Below are 21,261 nucleotides of genomic sequence, written 5' to 3'. Positions count from 1 at the left end.
AAGCATTAAGTGGCATGCTGACTGGTCGGTTTGTTGTCTGTTAGTTTCATATTTAGATGACAGGTATATAATTGTGGTAGAAAATAGATTGTCATAGACCAGCAAGAGCATGACAACTCATCTCCCTGCTTTTCAAGCAGACACTTTAAAGACTGAAGAACAATGCTTGTAAGATGATGATGGTACAAGATCAGTTTTTAGTATAGTATAGGCAATTGCTCCTCCATAATTTCTAAATTACTTATTTTATTTCAAAGGTATTTCTGATGTTTAGGTATCTTCTGATGTGTTATATTCAAATGCAATTTTAGTTGATTTATATACTTTAAAAATAATCAGAGATTATGATTATGATTATATCTTATTCATACCTTTCTTTTAGATTGTCCACTGTCATCCCATCAGCCACTGGGTGACCTTGGGCCATCCACAATCACTCACCTTATATCACAGGTCCCCCCCCCCCCCACACACACTTCTCTTTTATTCATGACTTCAAAAAAATTTTGTTGTGAAAAAAGGGTTAGGAGAAACATAGGCCACTCTGAGCTCTTTCAAAGAAGGGACTTTAAAATATAATCAGTTTCCTTACCAAATATATAAGTACTCTGATTATGGTGCTCTTGGACTATCTTATGTGCACTCACTGAGCTTTTGTCTGAAAAACGTTAGACTTATTTTCCATTAGTACATAAAGATGATTTTAGTGATTTTAGGCTGTCTTCTGAGTAACTGGAGGAAGCGTCCAGAGAACGTTAAATACTGGTCCTGTTTGTTGGGTGCTTAATGAAAATCAATATCTTTCACAATTCCTGCATGTTAAAAGTGCTTGCAAAGGATGTGTCCCTGATAAATGATGCTTACTGCTTATGTGTTGTGTATATGTGAGATTATTCTCTGTGCAATTATTACGTTCTGCCATTAAGAATAGAGTAATGGATTGTCCTTCTGATAGCCATAATCTATTATATAGAATTCACTGTAATATAGAAAAGCTTTGATGTATACTGCCTTTACATATCAGTTACCTTTGATTATTTATACCCATTTTTTCTTTTTGTCATGTTGTCCTCATTTGACTAACCTTTCAAATGTTAGAAACTAGTTCAGAGTTTTTTCCTTTTATCTAGCTGGAAAAAAACTTGAAAAGAGACCCTTTTTGTTTTTTCTTTTTTTAACTAGATACAACAAAACTGTACTCATTATGTTAAATCCTTCTTTTAAACTTTAGAAAAGGATGTAAGGGGTTTTAATACTTGCCTGACATTAACAACGTTCAAACAAAAGAAAGAACTGACATTCTGGGTTGACACTATCGCGCTGAATATTTTGTAGGGTGGACAGAGCAGAAAATCTTAGATCTGTGTCAACTTTGAAAGTACACTTGGTTTAGTGGTTGGTATGACTACATTATTCTTTTTTTCCGTTTCAGTCATTTTTCACTCTTAGAAGCAACCACAGTAGCTTCAAACCTCAGAAAGCTGCATGGCTCCATTCCCACTAGCATCATTAGTCACCAGAGTTTCTGGTTTTATTCAGGCTGTAGTGTTCAACGCATTGTTAGGCCAAACTATTACTCATGTGTTTAGATTTGGTTACCACATTTTAGACAGTTTAACTTTCTCTCAATTACATCCAAGAAATTGGATTACAGTATCAGTCAAAAACCTTGGTATTTACATGTACGTACTAGCAAAGTATGAGGTTATGCCGAAGCTGGTGATTGTAACTGTATCTAGTTTTCATGTCTGTTGCTTTTGATGAGTGCTGTTCTTTCCATGTATGTCTCTACCTTTCCATCTGCATTTTCTTGATGATGCAAGTTTAAAATATTTATGCAGTGCTAGATAACCCTACATCAGTTTGACAAGTGGAGTCGTTACTCCTTCCCCACCTCCACTTCTGTTAATTTCCCTTCTCTGGCATTCTGTGCTTTCTCTTTAGTTTTCCATGTCAGCACGAAATCTCCTCCTTTCCCTCTTCTCCCTTATTCTTTTGAGAACATGCTAGTATGCGAGGCATTGTCTAGGCTTTAGACTGTAAAATAGGTTGACCAATAGGTGAACTGCAGAGCACTGAAAAATTTCTGATGGATTACATAGTGTAACATTTGCAATGGATGCAGTATTAAGACTAGTGAGAACTTTATTAACTGGATCTGTCAAGGCACTATACAGAAATTCATACTTGGGTTCTCTATTAATTTGTGTAATTAACTATTAAAACCTGCTGTCACAGAAGACCCTTTTTGGGATCTCCAGACAAAGTCTCAGCAGAACCATGACAACAGGAGGGAGAATGTGCTGCAGCTTGCCAGAGACCCTGAAAGGTGGATGATGTGATTGCTGATTTGCTGTAGGAGGTTCCTGAGCTTTGAAATTGAGCATATTTGGATCTATCCAGTATTTGTATGGGAGATTATGTGGAAACACAGTTTACGTCATGGTAAACCTGAAGGTTTACAATGTAGAAAAAGGTCTTAACTATACATAAAATGTTGACTCAGTTGGTGACCTATCCTGCGTGCGTTGCCAGCCACTGACTCAGGAAGGAAAACGGAGACCACAGGGTGAAGACTTCGTGAAATTTCTCCCAGTGTTCCTCTCTGACAATCCTAATCCAAAATGTGGCAAAGGGTATGTATTTCTCGACTAGATCTGTTAAATTTGATACATTTTCCTTAAAAGTAAACATCTTTGTTCTGACAAATATTGCAAGCATTCTTACATGGATTGTGGTGGTCTGGGCATTTTGCAGAACCTCTGGGGGCTGGGGATAAGAATAGGCCATCAGTTTGGCTGTACTTGTCGTAAGAGGCGACTAAACAGCCACCAGGTAGATGGGACTCGTAGCCTGGGAAGGCAGCTCATCTGAGAGAAGGAAAACTCTGATCCCAAACCTCCACTGCCTTGTGGCTACATCCAGTTTTGGAATAGGTTTCAGGAGTCAACCTCGAGGCAAAATCTGGAGCCAGAGTCCCTGAGGCTGAACACAGTCACGTTCTGGCAACTCCTGTGACGCCGCTAAAACCAACCGTATTGGCTTCTGCCTTTCCATTGAACCATTTCAGTGATGTGGCAAGGGGGGATTTGCTGCATGGGTAACAGTCTATCCTCCATATCTACTTTACCCAGGCTTCGTGCACTGGAGAGGACACTCTGTTCCAGAACCACTATTCAGAGCGTGATACCATAGTCTTCTGAGACTGAAGGATGCCAACTCTCAAACCTGAAGGGGAAGCAGGATAGATATGTAACAAATAGTCTATTCACTACCCAATTTCCATAGACCAGTGGTTCCCAAATTTCTCCTTAGAGGTTGGGAACCCTGTAAGTTTTTGCAGGGGAGGGGCAAAGGTTGCCAGGTTTGTGCTACTGCCAGAAACAAAAGGTTTTTTTAAAAAACTTTCCAGGGGCAGTTCTGGCCTCGTGGGAGTGGGTAGGTACAGTGAGCCCACAGATGCTATCACAGGGCTCCTCAAGCCTCAGAATATCTAAAAATAGTGATTGGGACCCACTTCCGGTTTCATGATTGCAAATTGGAAGTGGGTCCCAATCACTATTTTTAGACATTCTGAGACTTGGGGATCCTTGTAGAGACATCCACAGGCTCCCCACATCCCCTGGGAGGCTAGCACTGTCCTGGAACGATTTCTTTTAAAAAACCCATTTCTTCCCTGGTAATTGCATGATCATGGTAATCTTGTCGCTACCTTCACTTCTCCCCATCCCTTAAGGAGGCAGAGATATGGGTTCCCTGGCTGGTGGGTTGCAACCCACCAAGTTTGGGAACCTCTGCCATAGACAATTATACAATCTAGATCAATTTGCCAGAAACTAGAAACAGCATTACATGATGATCCATAAAACCAGAAGCATAGACTGGGCATTAAACTACGTTTTGTTAAGTGCACTGTTAGATTCTGCCTTTCACTTTTTTGAAAGGTAAAAGTAGCTACAAGGAGAAGTTATTGGGGTTGTAATGCCAAGGAAGGGGTACATTTAATTCTTTCTTCTCGCACCATAGTCCCAGCAAATATGCCCCCTTCCCAAGCTGATATTAGCCCCTGGAGGAAAGTTACTGTTGGTGCTAATAGAAACTTCTATTTGGGGGCTTATAGTAGCTTTGGTGGGATTTGTTTCCCTGATTGCCTCCTCCCTCTCTCATAACTACTATTTAGGTTTCAAAAAAACATAACATAATGTGTAGTTTGGCCTTAATCAAGCAAGTAGCCGTGCTATATGTTGCTTCGGAAGGTGAGTTCTTTTTTCACTATTTACAATTAAAGCAGATCTCATTAATTTTTCTGTAGAAGACTAAGCGCGCAGTCCTGAGTGTGCCTTGGGCTGGCCAAAGTCCCTTGCACCAGAGGGTCACAAACCTGCCATAAAGCATGTTTGAGCCTCCTCAAGAGTCAGCTGGGCCAGTGCAAGGACACGTGCCAGCTTGGGGAGGCTGGATCCAGCCTCAGCGCTGACTTGGGCAGGGATGGTTGCGTTGGCCGATGCAAGAGTGTGTGGGGAGGAGGTGGGATGGAGGCATTCCGGGGTGGGGAGAGGGCGGGCTGGCAGAGAGTGGGAGGCAGGGCTGGGACCCGGCTGTTATGCCAGATCCCAACCCCATTCCCTGAGCGGCTCAGAGCGACTGCAAGCCACTCTGCTCTTCTCAGACTTGGGCCCCTATCTTGCACTGGATACAGTGCAGGCCTCCTGGCCTGCCTGTTCCAGTGCTTGGTAGGATTGTGCTGCATGGCAAGTTTGAAGCCAGATCCTGTGATCATTGCTTTCATGTTGACCTGCAAGATTAAATATAATGGCATGGAATGGTACTATATGGCATGGTATGGTGGCATGGGTGGAATGTGCTGCTCTTAGTCCATGTATTAGCACTACATGTTCATTCTGTATGACTCTGCTAAGCTGTGTAAAGATCATTTTCAGAGTGATGGCCCAATTCTATGGGCATGTTATGCTGACAGAACATGCATACCACCAGTTTAACATGCTTTACAGCAGTCGCAAACATGACTATGTTAATGAGTGTGGCCTGGCTACCACTGCAGATGGCAAACACCCAGGTCCATGTTTCAAGAAACCAAAGATGCCTGTTGGTGCAGGTATGGATGCACAGGGGGTGGGGAAGGATGAGGGTGGGTGGAATGAGGAGGAGATGGGGCAGGGAGGAGGTCAGATGAAGGCCAGGAGGGGGTAGAGTTCCGCAGCAGCAACACTTACCAAATCCTAACCCCTCTTCCATGGTGCGATCTGCCTTCACAAGTCAATACGGACCTGTGCCAGCAATATCGCTGGATTATGTCCAAGTTGACCCATGACAGTTACTGGGGCTTACCCAAGGGTAAGGGAACATATGTTCCTCAACATGCTAAAACTCCTCTGCAGTGTACAGTGGATGCTGCTTTGGCACCACTGCATTGCCACACAGGTAGGATTAGGCTGTGGGCTGTGAGAGGAGAGGTGAGGCTGGTGGTGATGTTCATGTTGCGGTCACTCTAGACTGTTAGTGAAGCTGGAGTTGGGAACAGTGGTTCAGCAATGTGCTGCTTTAAAAAAAAATCCTTTTCTAAATGGAATCTTTTCAAAGTGGGGGTACTTAGCTCTCTTTGGTCCTTTTACTGTAAGTAAGTTGATGCCTAGTCCAGCATTTTACCTTTTGTGTCAGGCTGTTAAATAAAGCACATAGGAAGGAGGCTGCCAAGTTTTAGCTATTCTAAGTATCGTCCATCTCTTTTTACCTTTTGGAGTGCAAAAAATGCTATGGGTAAGTCTCAAATGAAAATAAATGATATTGTTTGGACATTGTCTACACAAGTAGACTTTCTCATCTTGCTTGAAGCATATATATGTGTTTATTAATAAAGCAAAATTTAGTGAACAGTGACATGTATCTTGCTGTCATTTCGTCGTATATCAATATGAGGATATATCAGTATTAATTCTTAGTTTTGGGCACAAGCCAAAGTTTATAACACTTTGGTCATCGCAAAAAGCCTTGAAGCACTTTTGAACAATAGAAAGTTTGTTAATGAGAACTCTCACAAAATTGCTGACAATATGGGGAGACTCATCAGAGAGTCAGCATGAGTTGTTGTCTGTGTGTGTGCTATCATTTGTGCATGTACATGATTAATCAATGTTCAGTACTTAGTCAGTGTCTAAAACTGATGACTTAATTGTAATTCCTAAGCTCAGCTTCTGTTTAGCTCTTCTAAATCATGAGTGTACAGATGAGTGTTCCCAGTTTCCCCTTTTTGGGAGCTCAAGTCTATACGATGGATGCCTATGATGCGTTTCCAAAGGTAGTTGAATTTCGAAAGCAACTCCTGGGACAGAATGACTTTAGAAACCTTAGAGAAACCTTTAAAAAAGCATTGGTATTCACACAGTGGACATAATTAGATTTTTCAACTCTGCTTAATTTACAAAATCTGGCTCACTCATATCTACACATCATGTCACCTGACTTGGAACACTTATGTCCTTAATCCCAGATGTTGGGGTGTGAGAGGTTTAGCACTGGTTTATTCAGCAGTGAGGGAAAGGCATTGTGTATATGCTTATTATGGCTGTGAGAGCTGGACCAAAAGGAGGGCTCAGTGCTGAAGAACAGATGCTTTTGAATTATGGTGTTGGTGAAGACTTTTGAAACTCCCCTGGACTGCAAGGAGATCATATCAGTCAATCCTACAAGAAATCAACCCTGACTGTTCATTGGAAGGACAGATACTGAAGCTTAAATACTTTGTTCAACTTATGAGAAGGGAAGACTCTTTAGAAAAGACCCTGATGCTGGGAAAAATTGAAGGCAAAAGGAGAAGGGGACGGCAGAGAATGTCATGCTTAGATAGTGTCATGGAGGCAATGAGCATGAATTTGGACAGTAGTTGACAGGGGGGCCTGGCGTGCTGAGGTCCATGGAGTCATGAAGAGTCAGACACAACAACTGAATAACAACAACAAAAAATATGCTTATTTCTTTCTTGGGCCATGGCCACATGGCATTTGACCACTCATTGTTTAGTTGGTTATTTGGGTGGAATGTTTGTTAGGTGATGTGCCATAGAGAAGCTGGAGGAAGTAGATGTAGGATATCATAAACTTAAATAGGTAAAGATTAGCAACAGGTGGTATGGAGCCAGCATGTAAATTTATCTTTAGCAAGCAAGTGGATTTTTTAATATCACTCAGTCGCATCTCTAAGTCCTGAGTCTTCACTCCTTGATTTGAGTTGTAATCGAGTCATAACAGGCAGCTGTCACGACTCATTCTGAGCCTTTTTAAGAGTCAGTTTGACTTGACTCCGAGTCTTTCTGAAATGCAAGTCAGGCACAGCTCCACAGAAAATTAATTCTGCAAAATGTAACATTTTAATATCTGAATTGCAAAATGGATTCATGTTTGGGAATATGTATTTTGTTAGAGTCTTTTGACATATAATGTTTTAAACTTTCCAGTATAAATTGAAACAAATCTCAGCATATTTGAGACACAGCACTATCTGCAAATGTAAGCATAATCAGTAGCTGTAGTAGATTTGTGTAAAATAATAGTAGTTATAAATTATATATAATGATGAAATTGTAAGAACCTATCCATCTAATCATCTGATTTGATCAAGAGTTCTGTAGAACTCAAAACTGATTGTGTTTTACTTTGTACACCTTTCAGAGCCTCAAATCTGCAGTAAACCTGAAACTTTGTCTTTAGATCTTATGAACTGCAGGCTGTTGATGTTCGTGCAGTGTGACACCCCCCCCCCCCATTCCTTGTGCTTACAGTCTACCTGTTGAAGAGTTCTGTAGAACCTGAAAGCTTGCAATTTTATATTTTCTAGTTGCTTCTAAATAAAGCATTGCCTGGCTTTTCTTTGTGAATTTCCCTTACATTGTCATAGATGACTACTGTCTAGCCTACTATTGCTTAATCTGACTGACAATGACATCTTTTCCAAGAATAATCAAGTTTTGGGTAGTGAACTTATTAACCTCTGTTACCAGACTTCCTTATAACTGGAGATACCAGGATTGAAGCTGAATATGTACTGTCATGTTTATCAGGCATATTTGTTAAAAGTTATTAAATCAAGTGAACTGTATTCAATTCCAGCAGTGGTCTTTTGTATTTTGCTGCACAGCACAAAGAATGGCTTGTTTTGAACTGTACTGTCTTGTTTTTGATTTGTCTTAGAGGTGTGAGTGAGTGAACAGATCAAAGTACCAATGATGGGTAAAGATATCTTTTGAAACTTGTTAGAGGAAATGTAACTGCCTGTATTGTAAATTGCTGACATTGTGTTCACCAGCTGTCATCTTCTTTGCTGTTTTATTGATGAAATAAGGAATGTGTTCTTTATAAAACTTTACTTCTTTCACCAATTGATGCAAAGATGTTTAGAGGAGGAAATTTGCAACTGAACTGTATAAACAAAATGTTTTTATGTGCTGCTCAGATCAATACAAGGTAAATTAAATGTTAAAGCCTACTTTATTACAGTAACAGATGTTTACTTGCATGACATATCAATTTTGTTTACCAAATCCATTAATGCCTGCTGAAAAAGATAATCCTGAAAATATTAGCATTTTAAAAGTAGTTAAATGCCTGGTGTTTAGAGAAAGGAATCAATGATGTTCATTTAAATTGTTTATAGTGTCACAAACATATTATCTCCAGATACACTGCAGAAATATAATATTTTGTAGTAAACTGCCTATAAAAATGGCAGATAAAAATACATTTTTCTGTAAGAAAATTACATGTTCATACACTAAGTTTCACTTTCCATGGATCCAGAGATGTGATGTGAAAAGTTACCTGTGAATATAAAGTTGGCTATAGTATGTGTGCTCCTATTTTGAAAATGGCTTTGTACAGAGACTTTGAATTGAATTACTTAGTGGGCAAAATTATCCATAAAAATAATTCTGAATGTATTATTTCTGCTTGCTATACTTCTCCACCTTTCCAGACAGTTCCATATAACTGAACAGCAACCTGAAGTTCAAAATGAACCAAAATTAAAATACAGTACTGATTGCACATAGAGTAGCTGATAGTAAAGAATTAGCAAGAGGTGTACTGTATGTGACGAGCTTTTGCTTGTAGAAGCCGGTGTGAGAAAAGCCTGTGTTTCTTCCTGTTCTAAAGTTCCAGTGAATACCAGGGTGAGCAAAGAGAAGCCAAAGTGAGTATTTTGCAGGGGTGGTCTGGTTAAGCGCAGGACAATTGTCACTACTCTGGGACTAGTTACAGGGTTAGACTTGATAGAAAACATACGAAGAAGCAGAGAGCTTGGAATGTTGTCCAGCTATAGTCTGGAGCCACTTGTTAGTCTCACAGTAGGATTAATATTGTTAAGGTTTGAATAGGAACCTTGGGTGTGTCCCAGTGTAGAGCAGGGTGCACAAAAACAGCATACACAGCAGAGTCTTTGAATTTGCTGTTGTATATTTGAGCAAGGGGTTACACAGAGTAGTCAAAACAGTCCAGGTCAGGGGTGCTCACACTTTTTTGGCTCGAGAGCTACTTTGAAACCCAGCAAGGCCCGGAGATCTACCAGGGGGGAAGGAAGCATCTGACAGACACCCCCTTTAATGTATGGAGCCCCTGCTGGAGTCTAGTCAGTTTTGTTGCTGCATGCCTGAAGAGCAGCTAGAGTATCAGTTTAGCTAAATATGTCAGTTTTGTCTAGTCACTAGACAAAACTGACATATTAACAGTTTGGAGAGACAGGGCTCTGCAATCTACTCATTTTGCCTCGCGATCTACCAGTAGATCACGATCCACCTATTGAGCACCCCTGGTCCAGGTCATACACATAGAGTAAAGTAGTTCAACAGTACCTTATCCAAATCAGTATCCACAAAACACAGTCAGTCCAAGGTCAGTAACAACATATACATACACAGATAGACAATCATCAAAGTCTCCAGCAGCAATATCACAGTGTTCACCTACTGCACTGGTGGAGCTGAAGACTGAGGTTTAAGTAGTCTGAGCATCCAATCAGAGTCTGCTTAGCTAACTAGGGTGTGGCAGGCACAGGTGCAGTGTAATTCTGCTGACTCAGCTGCCTGCAACTTTCCTTAAACCAAACTTGTTAGCTTTGTCTCTGGCTTTGACTGAGCAGACAGCTAACAAATATTTCAGCCCCCTGAAATAAAAAGCTTGAGCTTAAGTGGTCTGTGCCATTCTGCAGACTTTGGTGGAACTGAAGAGCCTCCTATTGCCCTAGGATGTGTTGCAGTAGTGGAAGGGTCCCTCCAGCACTGTAGAGGGTTCTTGAAATGGGCTATCTCCTTACATACAGGCAATAGCAGTATTGCTGGTATCTGTGCCTGTCCGTCTGTCAGAATATCTGGCAAGATGGTTACTTTCTGGAATAGCCCTTGATCTTTCCTATCCTTTATGTCACTGCCCCCTCCCCTTTTTGAGAGCGAGGGGTCTGAGTCCAGGCCCCAGAGACTTCTGCTGCACATACATGAGCATGTATGAATCACTTAATCATGCTTTGTGTCTGTTTAGGTGGCCTGATGGATACACACATCTTATGGATTACCCCTTCCCATTGAGAAAGGTCTTCTGAGCATTTCAAAGCCTATTGTTGGAACTGAAATGACCAAAAACTGACATAAACTGAAGGGAAAAATTCAGCATTGTCAGAATGATGGCTTTAGATGACATTTTTAAGATTTAGTATTTTCCACGTTCACTGTTTTTGTTGTTGTTGTGCTGGTTAGACAACTATTGATTGATGATACTGAAGTGAAAGTAATACCTTGATAGATAAGTCATGTTTTGGAATATGCTGTGGTGGTATTGTGTATTTTGTTTGCATGGATGTTCATGTGTGTCTGTTCATGCGTGTGTACTCTACATGCTTAATTTCAATAAAGAAGCAATCTTCATTAGGCTTATTGCGAGTCAGTATCATTATTACAATATTTCTTTGTATTATATTTTATGGGAGTTGGTTAGAAATGAGCTGGTTAGAAATTTAGAAACCCCCCTTTTTTCCTCATGGGGCTTCCCCCAGTTCATAGTGTTATGAGAGCAAGAGAAGCACCTCTGTGTATCTGCTTTCTTCATATGAATAGGAATTGTGTAAACCTCAATGAAGGATTTTCCCTTTTGCTCCCTGGGGAGGAATATTTTCCCTTGTACCAACAATTGTTATTACCTGAGGCAGGTAACAATGCTAGGGTTATAAAATGTATAGTAAAACTTGTTAGGAGGATGTGTTTTGGGATACCAGTGGTTAATTATCTCTAATATGCATAATGTAACAGATTTTTCTGGCAGCCAATACAGAGGCTTTTTCATGTTTATATTTTGTGGCTTTCTAAATAATTCAGTCGCATAAAGATATTTTGTTTTGCATTTGCATCATGCTGTCCAAATAGTATACACAGATGACATTCAAAATAAATTCTTGGTAATTCTTAAGGGTCTTGATAGAATAAGCCTTCAAAGTTCATTTCCAGATAAATGTGTGGTTTTGTACATCGCTTTAATTTCAGCCGTGTTGGAAAATGTTCTACGTATTGTGTCCATAAGTCTTTTAAAATCCATAGATTAAACATTGGAATGCATAATAGCTTTACTTATACAGATGAATGGGCTGCCTTAGAATTGTAATGTATTCTTCTTTGTATTACTGCAAAACTTTTTTTAAAACTTCACATGAAAGTTGAAATTTGGAAATGTAATCATTGCTTCTCTTTGCTTTTTCCATAGCCAATTCAAGTCTCCTTGGAGGCGGTGGTGGTAAGTTTGACTTTTTTTCACCTAAACATTGCACAAAAACAAACCCAAACTCTGTTGTTTAAAAATAAAGCTATATAGTCAGAATTTTTAACATGGGTCACTTTGAGTACATGCTGTCAATTCTAAATTGCAATAAATAAAATTTTACAATTCAGGTAATTTCTGTCCTGCTGGGCAGAGGCTGTTTACTGTCTGATCCACTCAAAATTCACTTTGAAGACTTGTTCAGTTAATGCTGCAGTTGAGAATAAGGCCTGAAATTCCATGCAATCTCTCCTCTTCCTTCCCTCTTTCACTAGTGTAGCATTTTAATCCTGGTTAGGTAAAACAACTTCATTTATCGTCTAAACATGGCTAAGGCTCTGAGCTCTGCATTCACATGAGCTGCAGAGCTGCTGTTTTTCCTAACCAGGATTTAAATACCCCAACTCAGTGTCAGAGCTGAGAAATGGAGTGGGGAGGAGCTAGCATGCTGGTTCATGTGCGTTCAGATTGTGTTCCCAATCCAACAAATCACCATGGACTCGTGCAGAAGAAACGAAGAAAATGAGTTGGGATTCAGATTTGGATTTTGCCTCTGCTATGAACTCAGTCAAGTGACCTTGCAGAACATGCCCTCTTGGCTCCCCAGCTACAATGTGGAGACAATGACAGGATTGTTGTAAGGATTTCATCCAGGTAATGTATGAAGTGCTTTCATACTCAGAAAGCACTGTTCAAATGCTGAGTATTATTATTATTGTCTGAGCTGGCCCATAGATTTAAACTTGCTATAATCCTGTTCTGCCATAATTCTACCATCATTGCAATGTGCCCGCCTTCCCCCAGGTTTATGAACTGGAGGAAACATTTGTATTTGTAAAAATGGTTCCAGGTGCTGGAATGCAGGAATGTGAAGACTCCTTGTCTAATAGCTGCTGCTTTTGTGTGTGGATATATTTGAAAATTTGTTTATTTATTTATAAATTTATATCCTGCCTTTCTGTTAAGGGCACTCAAGGCGGCTTACAAAAGAAATCATATAAAAACATAAAATTTATGAATATGTATAAAAATAAAACATTTAAAAACAATAAAACACAATAAAACTTGGAATCCAAAATTAAAATTAAAAAAACATACTCCCTTGTGTCAGCATTAAAAGGCTTCTTAAGCCTTTAGGTCTTAAGCCCCCGCCGAAAGTACTCTAAAGAGGGAGCTGTTCTTGGTTCCAGGGGGAGGGAATTCCACAGACTGGGAGTCACCACCAAGAAGGCCCTCTTTCTTGCTGCCATCCCCCTCACCTCCACTGGTGGCGGCACAGTCAGAAGGGCCCCCTCTGATGACCTGAGAGGACGGGTCGGATTGTATGGAAGAAGGTGGTCCCTCAAATACCCTGGATCTGAGCCATATAGGGCTTTAGAAGTTAAAACTAGCACTTTGAATTCAACCTGGAAACGAACTGGCAGTCAGTGTAGCTGCCGGAGCAGTGGCCCGACTGAGTCGAACAGACGAGCCCCAGTGACCACATGGGCAGCCGCGTTCTGCACTAATTGTAGTTTCTGGACCTTCTTCTGAGGCAGCCCCATGTAGAGCATGTTGCAGTAGTCTAAACTGGATGTCACTAGGGCATGGGTCACTCTGGCCAGGTTTGAATGACTCGGGCACGGTCGCAGCTGGCGAATCAGCTGAAGCTGAGCAAAGGCCCCCCTGGCCACAGCCGCCACCTGGGAATCCAGGAGCAGCTGCAGATCCTGGATCACCCCTAAGCTGCGGACCTGCTCCTTCAGGTCATTGAAAACTGATTCCAGTAATTGAGTTTCTCAACCCTTTTATTTTTCTGTAATGTTTTGCTTGAATCTGACTATTCTGTTGCTCATTTTGCTTATTCAGAAAAGGTGGGGGAGAGGGAGAGAGCTTCTGCTGGAAATGTAACCAGTGAAGTAGAGAATAACAGTTTTCACATTTGCAAAGCTTCTTTTCTTGTTAGAATAAACAAGAATGGAGCTTGGATCGCAGTGTGCTTCTTCAAATGGGAAAGAAAACTCTCAGTTAAAAACTCTAGGCTGATGGATGCTCTGAGAGTAGGATTGATCTAAGGCATTGCCTTGCTATGTTTGGCAGTGTTGAAGAGACACCATTTTGGGTCAGCGTGTGCTGGGTATTCAGAAGGATTTGTCATAGCACCATTGCAAATGAAAAAAAATAAAGGCACAGGTGTATTTATTTCTGCATACAATTTTTTGTTGTGTTTGATTAATGTAGTGCCAAATGCATCACTTCCTAGCGTCACAATCCTGGAGATGTCCTAGGAAGGAGGTGGTGGGAAGCAATTGTTGACTAGGGGGCAAGTGGGCGAAGTGCAAGTTCATACCTTTCACTTCTCCACTAGTTTTCCAAAGCTGGGTCCTAAGAGGTGATGGGAAGAGGTAGTGATCTCTTGTTTCCACTTCCCCTCATCACGCTCTTTGGCATGTTTTGAGCATGACAGTTCAGAATGTGTGTGTGTGAGAGAGAGATGCAGTGCTTGGAACTGGTTGTTTTACATGACAGATTTTACGAAGCTTTACTATACCCTTGTTTTGTAAGATACCTCCCATTTATCTCTCACACTTGATGCTTCAGTTTCTGATCTGATGTACTGCTGTGTTGTCACTCGCATCTTGAGTGTGTACCAGAACTGATAAGGGACAAGCAAAATGTAATTAAAAATTTAATTGAAACATCATGAAACTCAAAATAGTTATGTAATATTATAAGATAGATGTATTTAGGTATATCTAACATTTTAAAACACTCTTTCCTGACTTTGAGGAAATAGTGAGATTAGTCCTCATTTTCCCTGTGAGATGAGTTGCATTTTATTCCACAGAGAGCTGAATTGGATTTGCATAGATACTTAATACTTTCATCTTGTTAAAGAGCACTTCAGTCATTACCTATAAATGCTTATCATTTCCACTTCATATTGACAGTGAAGCTTCTTGTCACACATTCTCAGCTCAGTAGCAATTTCGTTTTCCCCCTCAATGTACTCTTGCCATTTTTCCCATTTAGAAACCAGAAACAGTAGAGCAAGATTTTTTTTCCTAGCCATGCTTTCTTGGAAAAGAGACAGCAGTGACCTTTGTCTTTTCTAAGAACATAAACAATATATGGGCACAATCCTGCCAGAGCTGACCACTTTGAAGTCCTGTTGATTTAAATGGGAGATATTTAAGCACGTATGTTATCTTTCAGTGAGGTTAGCGATATTCAAAAGTGATGAATTTTGACATGATTGTGTCCTATATGCCTTTTGCATTTTTGTAAAATTGTTTGCATCCTTTTCACTTACTTTGCCCACAATCTAACACAGATTTAAGCACACAACCCACTGATTTTAATCAACTAAAATGTGCTGAATTCTGGGTTAGATTGTGGCCTATTTGTCCACAGTGATATCTGAGGAGTACTAAATTTCTTAGATTTTTTTACAGATTAGCTAGCATCACATTAGCAAGCTACTGAGGGTTCTCTGTTTGCTCAGATGAAGATGGCATTCTGTGATGTGAACGTGATTTAGCACTTTGTAACTCTTAATGTTTTGGGTCCTGGTGGATGTAGCTTACCAGTGCATCAAGTAATCATTTAAAAAATCACATTTGTTTGCTTTTAACTTGCCCCAATTTGTGTGTTAATTTTGCTTAAAATGGTGGAGTAGGGGTTTCACCTGGGTTGTTTAGTATTCTTGCTATTGTGTTGAGCTCTTTTCTTAGCAGTTCTTTAAAAAATAGTTATCACTGCACTGCGTGGGTGTGCTTGCCATGGCCCTTTGAACGTTGTTTGAATGAGAAAGAAATGGCAGTTGTAGACAAGGGTGATCCTTGCTCTCCTTTGACAGCAATATCTCTGCTCAAAGTTTCTCTTCTGCTTCTTCTTTTTGGAGGATGTATCCTTACAGTAAGTATGTATCCCTAAGATCAAAAAAGGGGTCAAAGAGGCATGGACAGGGAGCTGAGCTTTTTAAGACTTCCTATGAGAAACCTGCACTCTGAATTCTTATGTCTAAGGTCAGTTGTGGTGGCCATTTCAGAAAATTTTACACACATCTGTTGTAAAGCCCGAGCCTAGATAGCAACCACCAGTTCTGTAACTCCATCTTGGATGGATCCGGATTTGGTATCTTCATTTGACTCTGACCAACGTGTCCATTTTTCCCTCCACCAACTGTGTTTTTCTGCTTGTATCTACAGCTTCTGTTTCTTCATGTCTTTTAACAGTATATCAATGAAAATATGCCCCTGAAAACTTGTCTTATATGGTGACATAGTGTTGCTAATATATTGCCCTATTAGGCAATACACAATTAGAAATGCTGGAGCATGCACCTAGGTGTGCTGAGGATGGAATTCACCCTCAAATACATAAAAGGGGTATAATAAATACATCTTATGTCACATAACATCTTTAACATCTTGAGCACAAGATAACAATGGCTACAGTATTCATAGCAGTTGGTTTGGAATGTAACACATGTCCTCAGACTGATAGCAAAATAAATGATGCATTTGAAATCACATTGGATAATAGTATGGTTTCATAATGATGTGTACTAAGAAAAGAGTATGAAGTCGCCTCTGTGCACTTGACTACTTGGCAGAAAGTTAAAATTTAAATAAAATGTGTGGCTCATATCCTTAAGGGACTGTCACATAAAGTCTGATATAAGGCTAGCTGCCTTGATGGTGCCCTCTTTCCATGAAATAAGGGCGATGAAAACATTGCTGTGAAAATAAGATTTGTTTGACTTTGAAAACCACTCCGTGTGTGTTAGGTTTGACTGAAATCACTGGCGACATTTTCAGCTTCTTCAGGGAAGCCACAGCACGGCTGGTTCTAAACACAAGACATTGTACATTCTCTGGATCAATTCACGAGTTCAGCATTTGATATCTGCACTGTTGAAAAGTAGCTGGCATGTGTAAAAGAGCCCACTGCAGATCAAATATCATAGAAATAAGTTTCATATCAGTGTAATGTATTTATTTGGTCTGCTCTCACATTAGTCTGCAAGTCATTGTCTCAGATAATCCAGTGATGAGGCATCGTCATATACATGCATATGTGAACAAGCCCATATTTAACATGATTCCATCTTTTATATTCCTGACACTCCTTTTTGTGATGGATTTACAGGATTATGTACTTTTTGAAGCTGTGGGTTATTTTTGTGTGTGTGTGCCATGCCTAAGGTGCAGATCTGATATGGCCATTTTATGTAGTCTATATACAAACTCTTGACATTAACTACTAAGGAATGTAGTTGCCTGTTTCCCATTTCACTTGCTCGTGCTGCTCCTCTTCCCCCTCACTTTTCACCCTGTGCTGGTGTTGAAGATGCATGTATGCCAGGTACTTGTCCCAGGCTAACACTAATAGCAGTGGTAGAGTTTCACACACAGCTTCAGTAGCCCTACCCACTTTAAGACAGACCAGCATTATGGAGGCTATGCATCTGGATGACAGCTATTATTGTAGCAATAACAATACTTGGAAGCAATTGCTTAATAACTGCTTTTTGGTGCTGTGGCATCTGGAGCCATACATACAATTTTGAAGCATTTCCTTAGAAACTCCTATATAGATTTGAAAGAGCTCTTTCACTCATGCAGAACTTTCAACAGTGGAATACTTAAAAATTGTGATGTCATGTAAAGTAACTAAAAAAGTGTCAAGCCCTGTCATGTTCATATTTACACAGAAGATGGAACATTTTGTGTAATGTGTCAGAACAAAGCATTAATTTTGCTACCTACAGGGGAGGTTGTCCCTCAAGAAGCAGCACCCCAAAAATGAAAACAAACAGTATTTTATCAAAATATGAAATAGTCTAAGTTCTACCATGGACCTTTATGAATGTAGAGGTACTCTAGTAGTAGTATTTACAATATTTATCTACCACTTTTCAGCAACTCAAATAAGTTTTCAAATAGTTTTCAGTTTACATTGCAAAAAGGAGAAGATGGTTCCCATCTTAAAGAGGCTCACACTTAAAACACCTTAAAAATGGTACAAAAGAGACATTGGCAACAGCAACTGGGAGGGATGTTATGCTGGAGTGAATTGAGATATTTGCTCTGTCCTGCCTACATGCGACAGCTACATAAACAGGTGTCTCTTTGCTCAGTTAGTAATGTTCTACTTGTATGTTTTAGCAGTCTCCAGATCTGAGTCGTATTGGTAGCTGTATTAATTGTCATTTAAAAGTCATTGTAATGTTGCCTTAATGAGAGCTTTTGTACACTATCCTTTTTCACAGTACATTATTTTTTCACTTATGTGTTCTTGATTATTTTATTATGTGCATCAGTGATGCTTTCAGTATCACTTCAGTGCATTTTTTCCCCAGAAGGTTCACTTCTGTTTGTATATACAGACTGCTACAACTGATGAAATGGTTGCAAAAAATATTTGACCTGCACATGCACAAAAAAACACATTTTTTTTCTTCTTGTAACCAGCATGTCTGCTAAAGTTTGTCAGTCTGTCATAGAAAGAATCAGACATCTGCCAGGGGCCCTTTGATAAGCTTTATAATCTGCCTGAGGACAAAATAGATAACTGAAGATTTCCCCCAAGGGCAAGGCCCATGAACTGTGCAGCAAATTATACTTACATTTTTGTCAGAAATCCCTGTAATACATGTCTGACAGAGTGGAAATGTAGTCTCTTCTTATCACTAGGTTCTGAAGAGGCCCATCCCCCAGGCTTTCTCATATAGTCTTGTAACAAAGCACGATAACTCAAAAATGTCTGGAAATGCAGCCTTCATATCCCTCAAACTTAGGACCCAATCCTATCCAGCTTTCCAACTGGGATGCAACCAATGGGGTGCACATTGCATCCTGTGGTGGTGGGGCAGTCATGAAGGCCTCCTCAATGTAAGGGAATGTTTGTTCCCTTAATTTGGGGATGCATTGCGGCTGCATTGTTGCTGGAAAGTTGGATAGGGTTGGGCCCTCCGAGCCAGTTTAGGCACTCTGTCCTTTTTCTCATTTGTACAACTAATTGCTCACATGAAGCAGAACACATTCTTCTCAGAAGCAGATGTTTCACTTGGACATGTATTTGTGCAAATTGGTCTACCCCGTGTGTATGTGTGAGAGGAAGCAATGCTGGCAACAACATGTCTGCTTCACCTGCAATCCATTTGATGTTCAGAGCTGCAGTTCTGTCAATTACTATCAGAGTCTGCTCAGCACATATTTGGATTGCCCATTGAAATAAATCCTTCACTTTAGTTGGATTACATGATCAGCTACTACTGATGTACTCCCTTCACAGAATATGAGAGTTCTGTTGTTTTTGCAATTTACCTCATGCGCTGGATAAGATTCTTGTCATACTTCCTTGCTATAATGAAACCAATAAAGACCAGAATAGTGCAGTTTGACTTCTTTGTCTTTGATTGTAGTGAAGAGGCAGTGTTCTTTTTCCTTTTTTCGGGTAATGCATGGATTTGTCTTGTACTACCACCGCTTGGTGCTTTGTAGCTGTACTTAATGAAGGCTACTGCATGTGCATTTCCCTCCCTTCAGTTTCTAGAAGTGGTATCTCTTTCCAAGATGTGCTGGTACATGAGTTAGGTTAGAATTTTCATTCTTTATTTGCCTTCATCCATGAGAACTGCTGTGGCTGCTAACAACACAAGAGAAAGAAAAGACAGGAATGCTACAATATAAAATGTTAAGTTGTAATTGTCTTCAACTGCGCCTCTATTTTTTTTTTTAATCCTCTTAATGCAGTGGTTCTTAAACTCACATTTGAGAATCTTTGCCGTACAGACTTGTGCAATAAGTCTTTGCAGGGGGGTGGCAGCAAAATGATTCCAGGATTGCACTACCACCTGGGACAGAGGGGCTTTTTTTTTTTTACCCTCTGTCTGCTCCGGTCTCCTTCACCACAGCAAATACATATCCTGATAGTATGGGAATTAATCATATATCATAGTATGAGAAAAATAAGTGCATTAAAAGCTTTCCTTTATTTTTTTTCCTAAAAAATATGCTTACTCACAATAGCTTACTGATTGCATTTGTGTACAGAATTTGGAAGAAGTTTGCTGAGAACTTTCCTGATGACAGCTCAGATTCATTATTACTTAAAATTGCAAGCATAGTTTCATTGTTCAAATTACTTATTAGCATGTAGAATACAGTGAGCAATTAATCAGAGTGCAGATTTCATATTCAATAATGTCAGCTACCTTTGCCCTTGAGAACTGATGTTTAATGATTGAGATATGTGGTTTTTAACGGAGCTCACAAAAGATAGCAGTACATAGAAAGTGTTTGAATTAGCTATGCAAATATAGCATGTTCAGTGTGCCTGACATATACCATATTGGTTTGGTCTGCATTCCTCTTCATACCTGTTCATGACATTTATTGAGTATGTCCCAACGGTCATGTTACCATAAGCTGAAGAAGAAATACCAACTAATGCACATTCAGGTCCTCAGGCGGACAGACTGCAAAATATGGCATTGTGATGAAGTATTTTGCAATTACTTGCTTGTATCGTAAGGTTTTGTGGAGCACTGTTTCCCCAGAAAAAGTGTTTGTATAATGACCTTACAATAGGAAGGGGGGAGGGAGCTTGCTGAGTCTATACATACAGGCTGCAATCCTAACCACACTTTCCTGAGAGGAAGCCCCATTGAACAAAATAGGATTTACTTCGGAGTAGACCTGGTTAGGATTGTGCCCTAAGTCTTGTAAGTTCATTTTATGATTAGCATAACTGCCTTTTCATTTCCTGGGCGCTGAGGCTGCTTTACCTCCCTTTAATCAGCACCTATTGTCCCCCTCCCTGGATTTCAGCCCACGGGGAGTGCTAGAGTCTACTTGTGGCATGTCTGTTTGCATTTGTGTACAGAATTATCACGTCGTCTACACCTACTCCTAAAACCTATCACATCAGTCCAGAGTTCTTTAAGCCTTTCCAAAGTGTGAATGGAAAGCAATGTCAAAACTTTAGTTAATAAACTGACTTTTACTCCAGCTGTGTTTGCCCTGTGGCCCTTCTCAATTTGGAACAATAGATTCACTTTACCCATCTTCAAAATTGGTTTCAGTGACAAATTGGTTATTTCTTTTTTAAAACAATGGCAAGCTTGTACCAATTGTGCCCTGCCTATAAAACATTAAGCTCCTGCCCTATATATTTGATTCTCCCACCATCCAGACATAGTGCCTTAAGGGAGTAATAGAATACCTGAAAATTTTGTACCAATTGGACAGGAAGCACTGAAGTTTCAAGTGGTTTTCTATGAAAGCACAAGAAGTCACCAAGCTTTTGAACACTAAATTTGAAGCAGTTTTTCCGAGGGGGTAACTTCTGGGTCTTTTTCTCCCCCACAAAGGCTACTTCCCAAAAAAGCCTCTTTCTATGACAAATGCTTGATCATGTCTCAGTACAACTTACTGCAATGTCAAATGTTCTTGTAAAGTGGATG

At 40.0% G+C, this 21,261-nt stretch overlaps 1 protein-coding gene across 3 annotated transcripts in view; it reads left to right on the top strand.

Annotated features, from left to right (window-relative positions):
* Positions 1-21,261, top strand: part of MACROD2 (mono-ADP ribosylhydrolase 2) — a 1,146,647-nt gene that overhangs the window by 189,727 nt on the left and 935,659 nt on the right. For all 3 annotated transcript variants that reach the window (XM_066609514.1, XM_066609523.1, XM_066609505.1), the window contains exon 4: positions 11,754-11,783. In XM_066609514.1, coding sequence (XP_066465611.1) covers positions 11,754-11,783 — 30 coding nt within the window. The remainder of the gene's footprint in view (positions 1-11,753; positions 11,784-21,261) is intronic.

Source organism: Tiliqua scincoides, chromosome 1 (assembly GCF_035046505.1).
Source record: "Tiliqua scincoides isolate rTilSci1 chromosome 1, rTilSci1.hap2, whole genome shotgun sequence".
Taxonomy (NCBI): Eukaryota; Metazoa; Chordata; class Lepidosauria; order Squamata; family Scincidae; genus Tiliqua; species Tiliqua scincoides.
This window is presented reverse-complemented; position numbering and strand designations above follow the sequence as displayed.